The following is a 13,692-nucleotide window of genomic DNA, read 5'->3' as shown; positions in this document are numbered from 1 at the left end:
CCAACAAGGGCAAGGGTGAGGGTTTCTTCTTTTGAGTCCACGCCTAGCCCAAGAGCAACAGAAAGGCAAAGGGAACAATTCTGACTAGAGACCGAAGAAGACAAAAGGAGCCGGGCTTTGTCCGGGGTGGCAGGCAGGGGCTGGGGCCATCATGTGGAGATGTTCCAGGGAGCTAAGCCCTGGGGTCAAGTCCCCTGCTGTGTGGGAACCGGCACGGGGAGAGCGCACCTTGTGGGGAGGCAGGGCCGTGAGCTCTGCGGCCAGGGTGAGGGCTTGCCCAGGACTCTGGCAGACGGACCAACCACTCAGCTCTTCACCCAACATGGGGCTTGAACTCATGACCCCAAGATCGAGAGTCGCAGGCTCCGCCTACTGAGCCAGCCAGGCACTCCACAGCTCAACTTTTCACAAGGGCCAGTGCAGCTGCAGCGGAAGGGGTGGTGTGGGCCATGGCAGCGGTGGGGGCCAGGTGTGGTGGCAGGCAGGTGGGCAGACACGCGAGAGCACGAGGCCCAAGGAGCACATGGGACCGCAAGACGTCGTGGTGGCAAAGAGGCCGTGGCGCCGACAGTCCCGGAAGCTGGCCGGAGATCCTCACCGCGCCGAGCCAGATCACCCCACATCACTTGTTCACGTCCCCCGAGGCAAGGGCTGCATCCTTGCCCCATTCCCACTTTCCCCCAAGGCACTGGATTCACAGGAAGTGTGGATGGTCACAGCCACCAGAGACAACCTCATGCAACAGCTTGGTGGGCCAGACAGGGAGACTAAGGCCTAAGGAAGGCCAGGAGTTGGCTGGGGCCACAGAGGACCTCAGTGAGGACAGGGGATGAGCCTTCCGACTCATCCCTCGTAGGCGCTGGGGTCTGAAGGCTCCTTGCCACCCAACTGTGGCCACTGCCCCACCATGGCCCAGGACCCTCCTCCGGGACAAGGCCAAGGTTTCCAGGTCTCTGAGCATCTGGCATCCGCAGGGGAGCGGCCTATGGCTGCAGCAGGCGGGAGTGACAGGCCCCTCTGGCCTCAGCCCTGTGGCTGAGGAAACGGACACAGAACTGCTCCCAGAGACATCACTGAGGACAGGACCCCAATCAGCACTGCGAGCAAACCCTTTAACTCTCCAGCGCTGTTTCCTCATCAGGAAATGAGGGCCATTCCATGTCCTGTTTCTCTCAGGAAAAAACACCGTTCCTGAGTCCCACATCCTCAGCTTGGCACCCCGGAGGAGAGACTCAAACATGGATGCTTGAGAGCCCCTCACAAGCCTGAACGAGCAGCCCAGGGAAGCCTCCACGGACTAGGGGTCTGCATCCGCATGGGACACGGCTGCCACATGAGCCGACGAGGGCACACTCACTTGGTCATGAACGCCAGCAGCAGGGGTGCAAGGGCCTTGGGGAAGTAGTCCTGCTGTACCATGTGGTTCAACGCCATCAGAGGGCCGTACAAGTTGGCAATGGCCTTGATCTTGTCTTCACTCTGTGAAGGGAACACACAGCACCAGGCAGGGTGAGCTACAAGGCCCCCTGGGGTGGGAAGCCCTAGGTCTCCAGCACCCAGCCCCGGCTCCGAGAGCCCCATGGTCGAGGTCAAGCTGAACCCCATCATGAAGGGAGGCTGCTTAAGCAGACCCGGGCCCCAGCAGGACTCAGGTGTGGGCCGGGGTGGGTGTGGCCCGAACTGCCCCTGGTTCCCCCCGCCGGCACCCCCGGTAGCCTCACCTTGAGCAGACCCATGTGGACGAGGAGCCGGGTGAGGAAGGCATTGGAGTTGAAGGAGGGTGAGCTAAAGGCCTTCTTCATCAAGGCATCTGCAAGGGAGAAGCGGCCATGGGGCAGGGAGTCCGCTGCAACAGACGGCTGCTCACCAGTCGAGGGCACGCGGCCCTGGCACACACGGGCTGCGACCTGCCTTCCGCACCAGTCAGGTGAACACAGGGCGGCAGCCAGCGGTCCCACGTCCCAGACTGAGCGGACAGCCAGCACCAAGGGAAAGGCTCAACCTGCTCAAGCTGTGACACCTTGCCCTTCAGGTCCTGACCTCAATGAAAAGGGGCTTGGGGACCTTGCACAACCCGTGAGGCAAATCACCCCAGGGGAGGTTTCAGCCACTGTGGAGGCAAGGAGCGGGGGATGAGCAGAGAAGGGAGGGAAAGGAGGCGCGGCGGGGGGGGTCTACCGGCACTGTGTGGGTACCTGCTTCTAGGCTAGGCTGTTCAGGAAAACAGAATTCAGGTAACTTGCTCCCATCAATGCCCACGGGGCTGGGACCTCAGGGAGCTGACTTAGGGCTCCACCCCAGCCTCGCTCCCCACCGGCCCTCCTGCCTCCATGCTGCCCACGGCGCACCAATCCAGGAAAAGTGCCACCCGGACCTCCACCCCTCTCTGCCCTTTCCCACATGCCGAGCCCTCCCTCCCCTCCCTGCCTGAGCAAGCCTGGCCCACATGGCGGGGCTCAGACACATGTGCTCAAGGTGGAAGGTGACAGGTGCCACAATGGAGGCAGCGGAGGGAATGGGGTAGCGAGGGAGGGTGGCGGCAGGACAAGAGATCTCAGGAAGCCCTGGGAACACTATCGGGAGAGCAGGCATCCTCCAGGCTTCCAGGTGGCGGGACAGTGTGCACTGGCTCACAGGTGAGGACAAAAGCTCAGCTCTCAGGACCTCTCCTGAGAGGACCACCCCCATAAGGGCCTTCGGACTGTGACTATCTGGTCTTCCTATGGCAGATGCCACCTGGATGAGGTCTAACTAGCCATAACTGTACGGCTTTGAAAGGGCCTCAGTTTCCCCATCTGCAAAAAATAAGAGAGGAGAGCAGCCAGCCCACTCCATGGCAAGAACCCAGCAAGAACAGGCAGGAGGGGGTGGAGAGCGGTACATACGTTAGTGCTGGGACAAGGGGCTCCAGGGACTACAAACGTCACCTGAGCCCTGAGGCAGCAAGGAGGCAGAGCCAACCATGCCCCGCCCACCCCGTGTTACCTACTGCATCCTGCACGGCTGTCCTCACTGTGGCTTCGTCCTTAAACACAGAGGACACCTTCAGGAAGGCAGAGACCACCTTTTCTGGGTCGGATGTGTCAGTCTGCGGACACAAGAGACAACGGCGGGTCAGAGGGGCCAGAGCCCCAGTGAAGATGTGCCTGCACTCTGCTGCTGGCTGGAAGAGGCCTGTGTCTTGCCAAGGCCCCCGGTGGGCAAGGATGGGTCCTGCCTCCTCACCCCACTTTGTCCCCCTGGAGCTAGGCATGGGCCTGGCCCACTGTGGTATGTAACCCATAGAGTGAGGGAGTCAGCATTAACCACGGTTATTCCCATGACCCAGTGATTCCCCCCCCTTTTTTTTAAGATTTTATTTATTTATTTATTTATTTATTTATTTATTTGACAGAGACAGAGAGAGAGAGAGAGACAGCGAGAGCAGGAACACAAGCAGGAGGAGTGGGAGAGGGAGAAGCAGGCTCCCCGCCGAGCAGGGAGCCCAAGGTGGGGCTCGATCCCAGGACCCCGGGATCATGACCTGAGCCGAAGGCAGACGCTTAACGACTGAGCCGCCCAGGCGCCCCTGCGATCCCCTTCTCGTAATCTAGCCTGAACAAATAATCCAGAGTACAGACAACATTCGCATGCAACGAAGCTTAACTTCACCGAGGTGGAGACAAGGGGAAACAATGCGAGTGTCCAGACACAGTGCCTTGCCCAAGCGTGACCTCCACTCATGGGGACGGAGGGCACAACAGTTTTGCTAACACAGGAGATGACAAATGGTATTACAGGAAAAAGTGGGCCTTTCATCACGGGTATCACGGGAAGGAAAAAAAAGAACGCAGATAAAACATAAATAGGACATCAGCCAAAATGCCAAGCCAGCTTTGAGAACAGGCCCATTTAATTTCTCTATACATTTATCACTTAGGCTCATCGAAACTGTTTTCTCACCTGTCACACAGGGTAACGGGGTCTACGTGGCGGGTTGCCAGAAGGCTTAAATACCAGAACCGTGTCCGAACACTCGGGACAGTGCCTGGCAGACAGGAGGCGCCGGCCAGCCGCCTCGGAACGAACTGGTGAGTAAGCAAACAAGCGAGGCTGGAGCAAGGGCAGGGTAGGCATGTGGCCTCCATGGGAGCTCTGGGCAGGACAGGTGTTCTAGAACAGCAGGTCCTGTAGAACCTGGGCGGGGAGCCTAGATGTGTGCACACAAGAGGGTCCTGGGAAAACTCCCTAACTCCCCAGGTATCACTGGGTGCAGCACGCCTGCCTGTCCCGTGGCCCACACACGTCCCCAATGGCACGTCATCTGCAACCTCCGGGGGCTGACAGATACCTGGGTCACACTCACTCATGTGTCTATGGATTTAAAAAACAAATGTCTAGGGGGGCCTGGGTGGCTCAGTCGTTCAGCGTCTGCCTTCGGCTCAGGTCATGATCCCAGGGTCCTGGGATCGAGCCCCGCATCGGGCTCCCTGCTCCACGGGAAGCCTGCTTCTCCCTCTGCCTCTCCCCCTGCTTGTGTTCCCTCTCTCGCTGTCTCTCTGTCAAATAAATAAATAAAATCTTAAAAAAAAAAAATCAAACACCTAGGTATTTATCCAGAGGATACAAACATAGTGACTCGAAGGGGCCCCTGCACCCCAGTGTTTACAGCAGCAAGGTCCACAATAGCCGAACTATGCAAAAAGCGCAGATGTCCATCAACAAAGGATAAATAAAATGTGGGATATATACAAATGGAACACTACTCAGCCATCAAAAAATGAAATCTTACCATTTACAATAAATAGCATGGATGGAACTAGAGAATACTGCGCTAAGCGAAACAAGTCAGAGAAAAGCAAATATATGATTTCACTCTTATGTGGAATTTAAGAAACAAAACAGACGAACACAGGGGAAGCGTGGGAAAAATAAGATAAAAACAGAGAGAGAGACAAACCATAAGAGACTCTTAACTACCGGGAACAAACTGAGGGCTGCTGGAGTCAGGTTGGTGGGGGGTGGGCTAACTGGGGGAGGGGGCATAAGGAGGCCACTCGATGGAATGAACTCTGGGTGTTAAGTGCAACTGAGGAATCACTAAATTCTACCCCGACACTAAAACACACACAAACGCCGGGCAGCCCCCACTCCCACTGACCGCGTCCCCTCCCAATCCGAGGCACGCACGGGCCTGGAGTTGGCAGGGCTGTTACCCACCTGCTGGGCTATCAGCACGGGGCTCTTGGGCCCAAGGCGCAGCAGCTTCTCCGGAGAGGGGAAAGCCAGGAATGTGGAGACGTCTGCAGGAGGCGGGGCGGGCAGCACGGGGGCTGGCTCCTGAGGGACAGGGGGCACAGGTGGCTCTGGAGAGTCCGAACCCAGACTCCTCATGCAGAACACGCACCCCTCACTCCAGGCGGCCAAGGCTCGGAGTCTGGTCTTCTCCCTCCGGTTCACGGGCAGTCCCCCAAAGGGCGAGGGGCCCACAGATGCTGCCCTGGCTGGCTCCCAGGGCAGGAGCCTCTGAGGAGGGGGCAAGCCACCTCCTTAGGCCACGTGGCTCCTCCCCGGGACACGCGATGTCCCAGAAATGACACAGGAGGTGCGTGGGGGCTAAAGGGGGCCCCACCAGGAGCTTGAGTCTAGCCGGGGGAAGCAATGCTGGCGAACACCAGCGGCGCCCCCGCAACAACTGAAGCAGGAGTGCCCAGCCACTTGCTGACATGCTTTCCTCAACTGGGACAAAAGTGAAATTCAACATGAGCGCGGGGAACCTCGTCCAACCCACAGTTCTCCAGAAGCTCCGAGACCCGGGCGTCCTGACAACACCAGCCTCTTAGTGAAGCGATGGGACGCCAAGTGTCCCGGGTGGGTCACAGTCTCCAGAACGGGGGGGCTGTCCCTATGGGTTAGCAGGACGGGTGGGAAAAGAATTTCCATTTCTGCTGATTTTTCACCCTATTCTTGCAGAGATAGTTATGCGGGTTCCACGATAAACAGTGCAGCGGCACGATTCATGCCTTAGTCCTGTCAAGACGCACAAGTACACAGACACACCTGTGCTGAGACACAAATACAGCCGCGCTGCGAAGGTTCTCTTCTTTCGCTGACGGGAGCGTGCGTCCAAAGACAGGCTCGCACACTACCGCCCCCGTGGACACAACTCCGGGTGTCACATTCTAGGGCTGGGGCTCTGATCCGCGCAAACCACAGGGGACTCACTCCGCTGTCTGGGTCCAGAATCTTCCTTGACGCTGTGGGCGACGGCTCTCCTTGCCCTTGCTGTGCCTCCTCCTCCTCCTCCTCCTCCTCTTCTTCATCCTCTCCTTCCTCCTCCTCCTCCTCCTCCTCCTCCTCTTCCTCCTCGCCCTCGTCGTCGCTGCAGAGGGGAACCGGCTAAAGCACCCCCTTCCTGCCCAGCGGCCCTTGTGGGCTCTGAGGCCTGGCAACGCACACCCACGGACCCCAGGCAGGTGCAAGGGCGCCTGCGGGGGGCAGGGGGCGCAGCTGCTCCTGGGGGGGGGCCGGGGGTCACCAGGGGGCCCATCGTTCGTCCCTCATCACCCAGGGAAGCCCATGCTGTGAACATGGAAGAACCAGACCCCATCCCCGTCCCAAACGGGCCCCAGTCCCACTGCAGAAACAGAGAAAAGGAAGAAAGCGGTCTGTCACAGCTGAGGCCCGGGGCTTGGCGGGAACACTGTCCAGGCCGAGATGCCAAGACTGTGCCCCCCGTATCTCCCTGCCCACAGAAAACTGCGGTTGGGGGGGCAGCAGGGGGAGGGGGGCTTCTGGGACCGTGGGCCTCTCGAGGCCATCTCTGAGCGCCCAGTTCCTAGCAGCAGCACAGACCTGGCACTGAGGGGACACAAGCGAGGGGCCGACAGGTGAATGAAGCTGACCTAGGGGCAGGGGGTGCTGAAGGCCCAAACCGACTCCCATCCCGATGAAGGAGGCAGCCCCACCGCCCCGGCCCCTGCTCCCGCTCCATGTGGGCCCCGCAAACCCAGAACCACCCCCCCACCGCAACAACTTCTTCCCTTCCAGACTCTGTCCCCAAGTCTGATCTTCAGAACAATCCTGACGGAGCCCACGCCCACTGCCACCCTGACCTCACTGCTTCCCTACCTGATCCGTCTCGCTCAGACCAAAGCTCATCCCTTCAGAAGTCTCCCCAACTCACCCACTCCGAAGGCCCTTACTGCCTCTTGGCTGAACATACAGAAACCTAACTTTCCTCGCCCGCCCATCCTGCCGGAATCAAGTCCCACGGGTCAGAAAGCTTCACTGTCTTCCGCTCGCCTCCCTAATGCCTCGCACAGCACCTGGCACAGACAGGGGCTCGAACAACAGTTTCGGCACGAATGAAAGTAGAACCACAGGCGCCACGGCTCACAGCTCCCTACCTGAGGGAGGCCAGCACCTTGGCCATGTGGAAGCCGTCCAGCACTTCCTGCAGCTGCTCGCAGCCTTCGGCTCCCAGCGTGTTGCCTGTTTGCGGGCGGGAGGCAGGGAGGGCAGGGAGGTCAGGAGGCGCAGCAGGCCCCCCCGGCAGGCCTGGGCCAAGGCCCCACCCCCGTTACCATTGAGGTCCAGCTTTTCCAGCTCACTCTTGTCCGCCACGGCCTCGGCAACAGCCAGAGCAGCATCTCTCTTGATTTCACAGAACGACAAGTTCAGCTCCTAAAAATAAGAGGAAGGAGTAGAGGCAAGCAGAACCACAGGTCAGGAGACCGGGTCCTACTCTGAAGCCTCTGTTTTCCCCGAGGGAGGGTGAGGCAGGCTCTGTCCTCCAGCCGGGCACGGTACCACCCACAGTAAAGACAAAGCCGTGTCCCTCGCGACGGGCCGGACGCTCGGGATGTTCTCTCGCGCTACACCCTAACGACCTCATCGCTCCCTCCTCCCGTTTCAGAAAGGAAGAAACCGGCTCACATCACACGGGTGACAGGAACCGCACAACATCAGAGGGAAGGTGTGGAAGAACCGGGCCATGAACCCAGGCCCACCTGGCCTTCAAGACCACCCCACCCCTGCCCTGCGTGGCAGCAACCCCGAGTGCGGGGGAAGCCTAGACCCGCGAGGGAAGCCACGGCGGTGCTGGCACCTTCAGCTTGGGCAGGCCCCCACGCACGGCCTCTGACATGGCGACGGCGCCCTTGGAGCGCACCAGGCAGTCCCCGAAGTTGATCACCTCCACCTGCCGCAAGGTCTTCAGCGTCTGTGGGGAGGAAGCGAAGGCTGGGGTGAGGGTGCAGGCCTCCGAGAGCCTCCGAGAGCCCACGGCACACCCCACGCCAGTTGCCACACCTTCATCCTCCCGCTCGCCGGGACTTCTCAGTACTTCACCAGCTCTTGTCCCCTCCTGGCCTCTGGCGAACCTCCCTCCACCCTACTTCTATGCTACAGCCAGAACCTTCTTCTCGAAGCACAAATCTGACCAAGTCGAACCCCAACTTAAAACCTTACACAATTCTCTACTCACGGGACAGCCTCAGACTTAGAAGGTCACAGGGTCTTGTTCCCCTCTCCTCTCCTCCAGCCCTCAGACACATCCTGAACCCTGGTCATTTCAAACCAGGACCAATGGAACAAGGCTCCCTCCCACCTCTGAGTCTCCGCCATGCTGCTGATCCCTCTGCCCGAAATACCCCTCTCTGTCCACAGTCCATTTGTCCTATACAACTTGGTCAAAATGTGACCTCTTCCAGAGAGTCTGCCCGAAGTCTGATTTGAACTTCCCGTGTGCTCCCCACACTTGCACACACTTGTGCTAACACCCCACAGGAGCAGGACTAGCCTTTTGTGGGGCTTGGGGCCTGTGAGGTCCCGACAGCTAGCCAGCCAGCAGGATTCAGGCCCTGCACCGTCGCTGGCCTGGCCCCGCCCATCCCTCCCTGAACTAGGGGCTCCTCGGAGGTAGAGTCTGATTCAACTCTGTGTGGCCTGCACTCGGTACAGGGCTCAATAAGCAGCTGATGAAAGAGTCAATGAGAAAAACAGGCTGCAGCAGCCTCCCACGCAGCCCCATGGACAAATCCAGCACCAACAGGTGGGTGTCCAGAGGCAGCACAGAGGAAGGTGGTATGGACATGCCCAAAAACGTCACAGGAAAGCCTGTGACATGTGCCCCGTTCTGGAAGGTTCAAGAGAGCCGGGGCACACACCTGGTGGATGGGCAGAGGAGCTCCGCTGCCGATGCGTGCGTTAAAAAGGCAGTAGCCAGGGCGCCTGGGTGGCTCAGTTGGTTAAGCGACTGCCTTCAGCTCAAGTCACGATCCTGGTGTCCTAGTATCGAGTCCTGCATCGGACTCCCCGCTCGGCAGGGAGTCTGCTTCTTCCTCTGACCCTCCCCCTCTCATGCTCTCGCTGTCTCATTCTTTCTCTCTCAAATAAATAAATATAATCTTTAAAAGAAAAACAAAAAAGGCAGTAGCCAGTCCCGCTCGCCTCCACCGTGACCCTGCCACTCCCGCCTCACCTTGGCCATGGCCACGGCACCCTTCTCAGTGAAGGTGTTGTCATTCAGGTTGATGACACGCAGCAGGGGGTTGATGGCAAAAGCCTGGGCCAGGGCCGTGACACCGGGGTGATTGATGCCGTTCTGCGGCATGTGGACCTCCTCCAGAGTCCCAATGATCTGTGAGGGGCAGGAGGGACAGAGCAGGGCGGTGGGCTCCCGAGCTCCAAGGGCAGGCCCAGCACCAACAACAACCAGCAGGCAGGAAGGGGGCACCTCACACTAGACACGGGGAGGGGCTGCCATCAGCTCGGGCCCAGGCTTGTCTGTGGCTACTGGGGGCATGAATCTCAAAGCAGAACTTTGGGCAGGGCTATGTCTGATCCTCTCTACAATCTCATGAGGGAGACCTACCTGGGATTAGGAACTCCACCAGACAGAGAAGACTAGGGGATCAGAAAGGCTAAGTAACTTACACACGGTCACACAGCTCGAAACACAGGTTCCTGCATCTGGTGTCCTCCACCCCGCAAGGACCCTGGGCGCTGACCCAGGGTCTGGCCACAGTCCTTCCTTGCAGACTGCATGCAGCTCCACTGTGCCTGTCTTTCTTGGGGCTCTCCTGTGCTATTTACACAGTACAACTGGTGCCCCACATTCCCTCCTTTTCTGGGGGTTGGGGTCTTCTCCAACCACCTAGCCCTTTTTCATCCCAACCTTCTGACACTCCTCTCTCTTGGAACACTGTGTCCTTATTTGTTGGCATTTTCTTGATAGGCTGCCTCCTATGTTGCTTTCCTATATACCTCTCATTTTGGACACCAGGATCCCCCCCACCAGGCATAGTCCAGTGCTCTTCCCCCATGCCCCCAGAACACTGTTCTTCCTCTATCACGGTGTTCATCACCCTGGACGATCAATGCCACCTTCCTGTCTACACCCCACCAGCCTCTGAGCTCCCAAGGAGAGCCAAGTCCCAACCTCTACTGCTACCAAGGATTGAGGCCAGGCCTGCGGGGACTCTCCACCTGGGTACCTTTTGTAGTCCCGTGGTGCCCAGAACAGCACAGGGGGTTCACAAGTAAATACAGGCCAACGGAGGAACATTACCAGTCAGAGCTTCTCAGTATCTTCTGGTACCAGACCCTATGGGCAGTGTGATAAAGCCCCTGACTCTCTCCTGAGCCTGTTTTAAAATGCTAAGATAAATCACATACGACTACAAAGGAAATCCATTCAATTGGAAGAGAGTCCTCAAAATATTGAGAAAAAACCCCAAATGTGTGTTGCAATAGTAAATGCACTCCTTAGTACAAAGGCACTGAACAACAGGACCTGGACGCCAGTCCCCCGCGACCGTAATGCTGATGCGTGAGAAACAAAAATTTCTATGTCTCTGTAACAACTATAACTTGATGTGAAAATACCTGTGATTTCTACACTTACCAAAATCACGGGCATTTCAAAAGTTGCTGAGGTTTATAATTTACATTCACAATTCAAGGTAACCTTACATTTTAGTTACGTTAGTGGTAATAACCATGTAATCTTCTTCTGTCCGCATTCAGACTCCCTGAATTCTATCCACAGACTAGAGACATCCCAGGGACCCCGAGGGAAGAACCCCACTCTAAGAGCATGGCGGACATCTGCTGGAGGCCTAGCAGACACAGTGCATTCCCCCCCTTCCCAGCGCACTGGGGACAGCAAGCTGAGTGAGGGGTGCAGAGAAGGTGTAACCTTTAACAACATGGTGTCTGCAAGGATGGCAATGCGGCACCCCCTCCCCCCGCCAGCTCTGGAGACACCTGGAAACCCCTGCAGCCAGGGGTCCAGCAAGGCCCAGGGCACTTCTCCCCTGCTATGTTCACTCTCTGCCTAAGGGTAGATGAGCTCCGGCAGGGAGGCAGCGGGGAATGCCGTTCTGGCCCCGAGTGTGGTTAATGTTTGCCAAACAAAACATTTAAATTAAGAGAAAAGAAAGGGACTCCAAAGTTCCCAGCGCCGTGGGGCAGGTGTGGCCCTCTCACAGAGCTCACGGTCAGGGTCTCAGCAATGTGGGGGGAGGGGAGGGGGCAGGGTACTGGGGCAGCCGTGAAGGGTGACGGGAGAGGAGAGTGGGAGGAGAGGCGAAGGGGATTAGGGTACCTGAGCCACTGCTCCCCTACGTCTCCATCTCAAAGGTAAGTCTGATGACTCCACCTCTGTGCCCCACCCAGTAGAGGCCAGAGACACCGACCCTCTGTGAGCCCAGGCCAGCGCCGGGCCAGGCTGTTGTCCGGCTCACTGCTCTGGCACCCCCACTCCCATTTCTGAGCCTGACCTCACTCACTGATTAGAGCAACCTCACAATCTTCTCAAACAGCATTCCAGGGAGCCGCAGTGGTGGATCACGCAACCTTTCGGACACGTGACAGGAATTCCGACCCCCTGCTGAACGAGCTGGCAGGTGCAGAGGGGGAAGCAACTCGCCCTAGGTCTCGCAGCTCAACTCCAGAGCTGGATGCACACCAGCTCTGTCAACCTGCAAAGCTTAGCCTGCCTTGGGGCACGGCAGGGAGGATGTGCAGAAACCACTCACCCCGAAAGCTTCTGCCAAGGCAGTGGCTCCGTCGTTCTCCAGACGGTTTCTGCCGGCCACAAAGACCTTCAGGCCCAGTGGCTTGCCTTGGGCACTGGATTTCCGGTGACACTCAGTCAGAGCCGCTGCCAGGATCTGGGGGGAGGGGGAGGGGGGAGGAAAGAGGCCCAGCCCTGAGGCAGGAGGCCCTCGTCTTCGACATCCCATGCCACCTACTGGCGGTGGCAGACCTGGGGACAAAGAATGGCTCACAGGCACCACGGCCATACTGCATGTGCACCTAGCACCTTACAGCTTGCTTCACGTGTGTGTCCCACTACCCTGTGGGGTCTAGCCTCATGTGAGAGGTGGGGACAGACACCCAGAGAGAAGAGAGACACCAACATGGAGAGGTCAACCGAAAGCCAGCTCCTGGGGAAGGGGCTTCACAGTCAGCTCACTATACTGCCGGAAGCCCTCTGTTGGGGTGGGGGGACGGGAAACCATGGTGATTCCCACTTCCCAGCTGAAGAACCTCAAGCTCAGAGAGGGACAGAGACACTCCTCTGGTTGCTAAACAAGTGGAAGACTCTGGACCAGAATCCAAATCTTCTGGAATCTCTCCCCCGTAGCCCTGTGCCTCAGGGGAGCTGGCCAAGACCACGGCCCTGTCACACTAATCAGACACACACCATATGGTTGGGGTGGTGCCAGGAGATAGCTTCTCCCTGGGTGATACCAACAGACCAAGAGTTAAAAAATGCTGGCTGGTTGCTGGGAATCAGAGAGGCCACGGTAAATAAAACAAAAGATTCAAAAGAAGTATAACAGGAGAGAAGCAACTTTTGTAGAGCATCTCCTGGATCACCGGCACTCTCAATAAAGAAAGGTACTTTCACACCTCATTTCAACCACAAATTGAGCCTAGGAGGCAGGTGGGACTGGCTTGACTATCAACGAGGAGGCTAAGGCTCAGAGAGGTAACTGCACTGGCCAAGGGCCCACAGCAAATGGACAGGGGAGCCACAAGCGGCAGCCAGGTCTGCCTGACTGCACAGCTCTCCGTCCCTGGGGGCCAGAAGGGCGACCGCCAGCCTGGCTCCTGGGGGTCGTGCGCATGCTCAGTGCAGAGACCGTAGGCTTCTGCCGTAAACCAGCCTCCTAAGGAACCTGTGAGGAGGCGGGAGCCAACCGCACCAGCGCATCCCATTCTCCCCAGTTCCCCCTGGGGCCACCATGGTGAGGCCCCAGCTCCTACAAGAGTCCAACCTGGGGCCTCTGGGTCTGGAGAGCCCCAAGCACAGGGCTACATCTCACTCCCAGTGAATCCTTCGGGCCCCTCCAATTCCCATGCGTGTGGCACACGGGCCACGGCGAATGCACTCCAGCTGGAGGGACCAGATTCCGAAGGACCCGGGGGCGCAGGTCAGTAAGGCCAGCACCCACCAGATGCCACAGAAAGGTCTCCCTGAATCAGAGTGAGGGAGGTCAAGACAAGTACAAGTCAAATTCCAGAGTGGAGCTGGGCTGCCAGGGAGGCCTCTGGCCGCAGGGTTCCCACCGTCTTCGTCCCCAAGCCATGCTGCACACTGGAGGAAAGGCGAGGCCTACGACCAGCCCTGGGCAGCTCTAGGAGCCTCGGTTCCCCGGGCCAGCCACGTGGCAGAGGAGAGCCGATGGAAAGCTGGGG

At 58.3% G+C, this 13,692-nt stretch overlaps 1 protein-coding gene across 4 annotated transcripts in view; it reads right to left on the bottom strand.

Annotated features, from left to right (window-relative positions):
* Positions 1 to 13,692, bottom strand: part of LOC113922213 (ran GTPase-activating protein 1) — a 32,873-nt gene that overhangs the window by 1,742 nt on the left and 17,439 nt on the right. For 3 of the 4 annotated variants that reach the window (XM_027594159.2, XM_027594156.2, XM_027594160.2), the window contains 10 exons: positions 12,024 to 12,158; positions 9,464 to 9,622; positions 8,090 to 8,203; positions 7,566 to 7,665; positions 7,389 to 7,473; positions 6,205 to 6,361; positions 5,200 to 5,319; positions 2,986 to 3,088; positions 1,722 to 1,810; positions 1,358 to 1,479 (listed from right to left, as the gene is read on the bottom strand). In XM_027594159.2, coding sequence (XP_027449960.1) covers positions 1,358 to 1,479; positions 1,722 to 1,810; positions 2,986 to 3,088; positions 5,200 to 5,319; positions 6,205 to 6,361; positions 7,389 to 7,473; positions 7,566 to 7,665; positions 8,090 to 8,203; positions 9,464 to 9,622; positions 12,024 to 12,158 — 1,184 coding nt within the window. The remainder of the gene's footprint in view (positions 1 to 1,357; positions 1,480 to 1,721; positions 1,811 to 2,985; positions 3,089 to 5,199; positions 5,320 to 6,204; positions 6,362 to 7,388; positions 7,474 to 7,565; positions 7,666 to 8,089; positions 8,204 to 9,463; positions 9,623 to 12,023; positions 12,159 to 13,692) is intronic. The other variant, XM_027594158.2, reaches the window with a different exon arrangement.

This window comes from Zalophus californianus, chromosome 9, assembly GCF_009762305.2.
Source record: "Zalophus californianus isolate mZalCal1 chromosome 9, mZalCal1.pri.v2, whole genome shotgun sequence".
Lineage (NCBI taxonomy): Eukaryota > Metazoa > Chordata > Mammalia > Carnivora > Otariidae > Zalophus > Zalophus californianus.
This window is presented reverse-complemented; position numbering and strand designations above follow the sequence as displayed.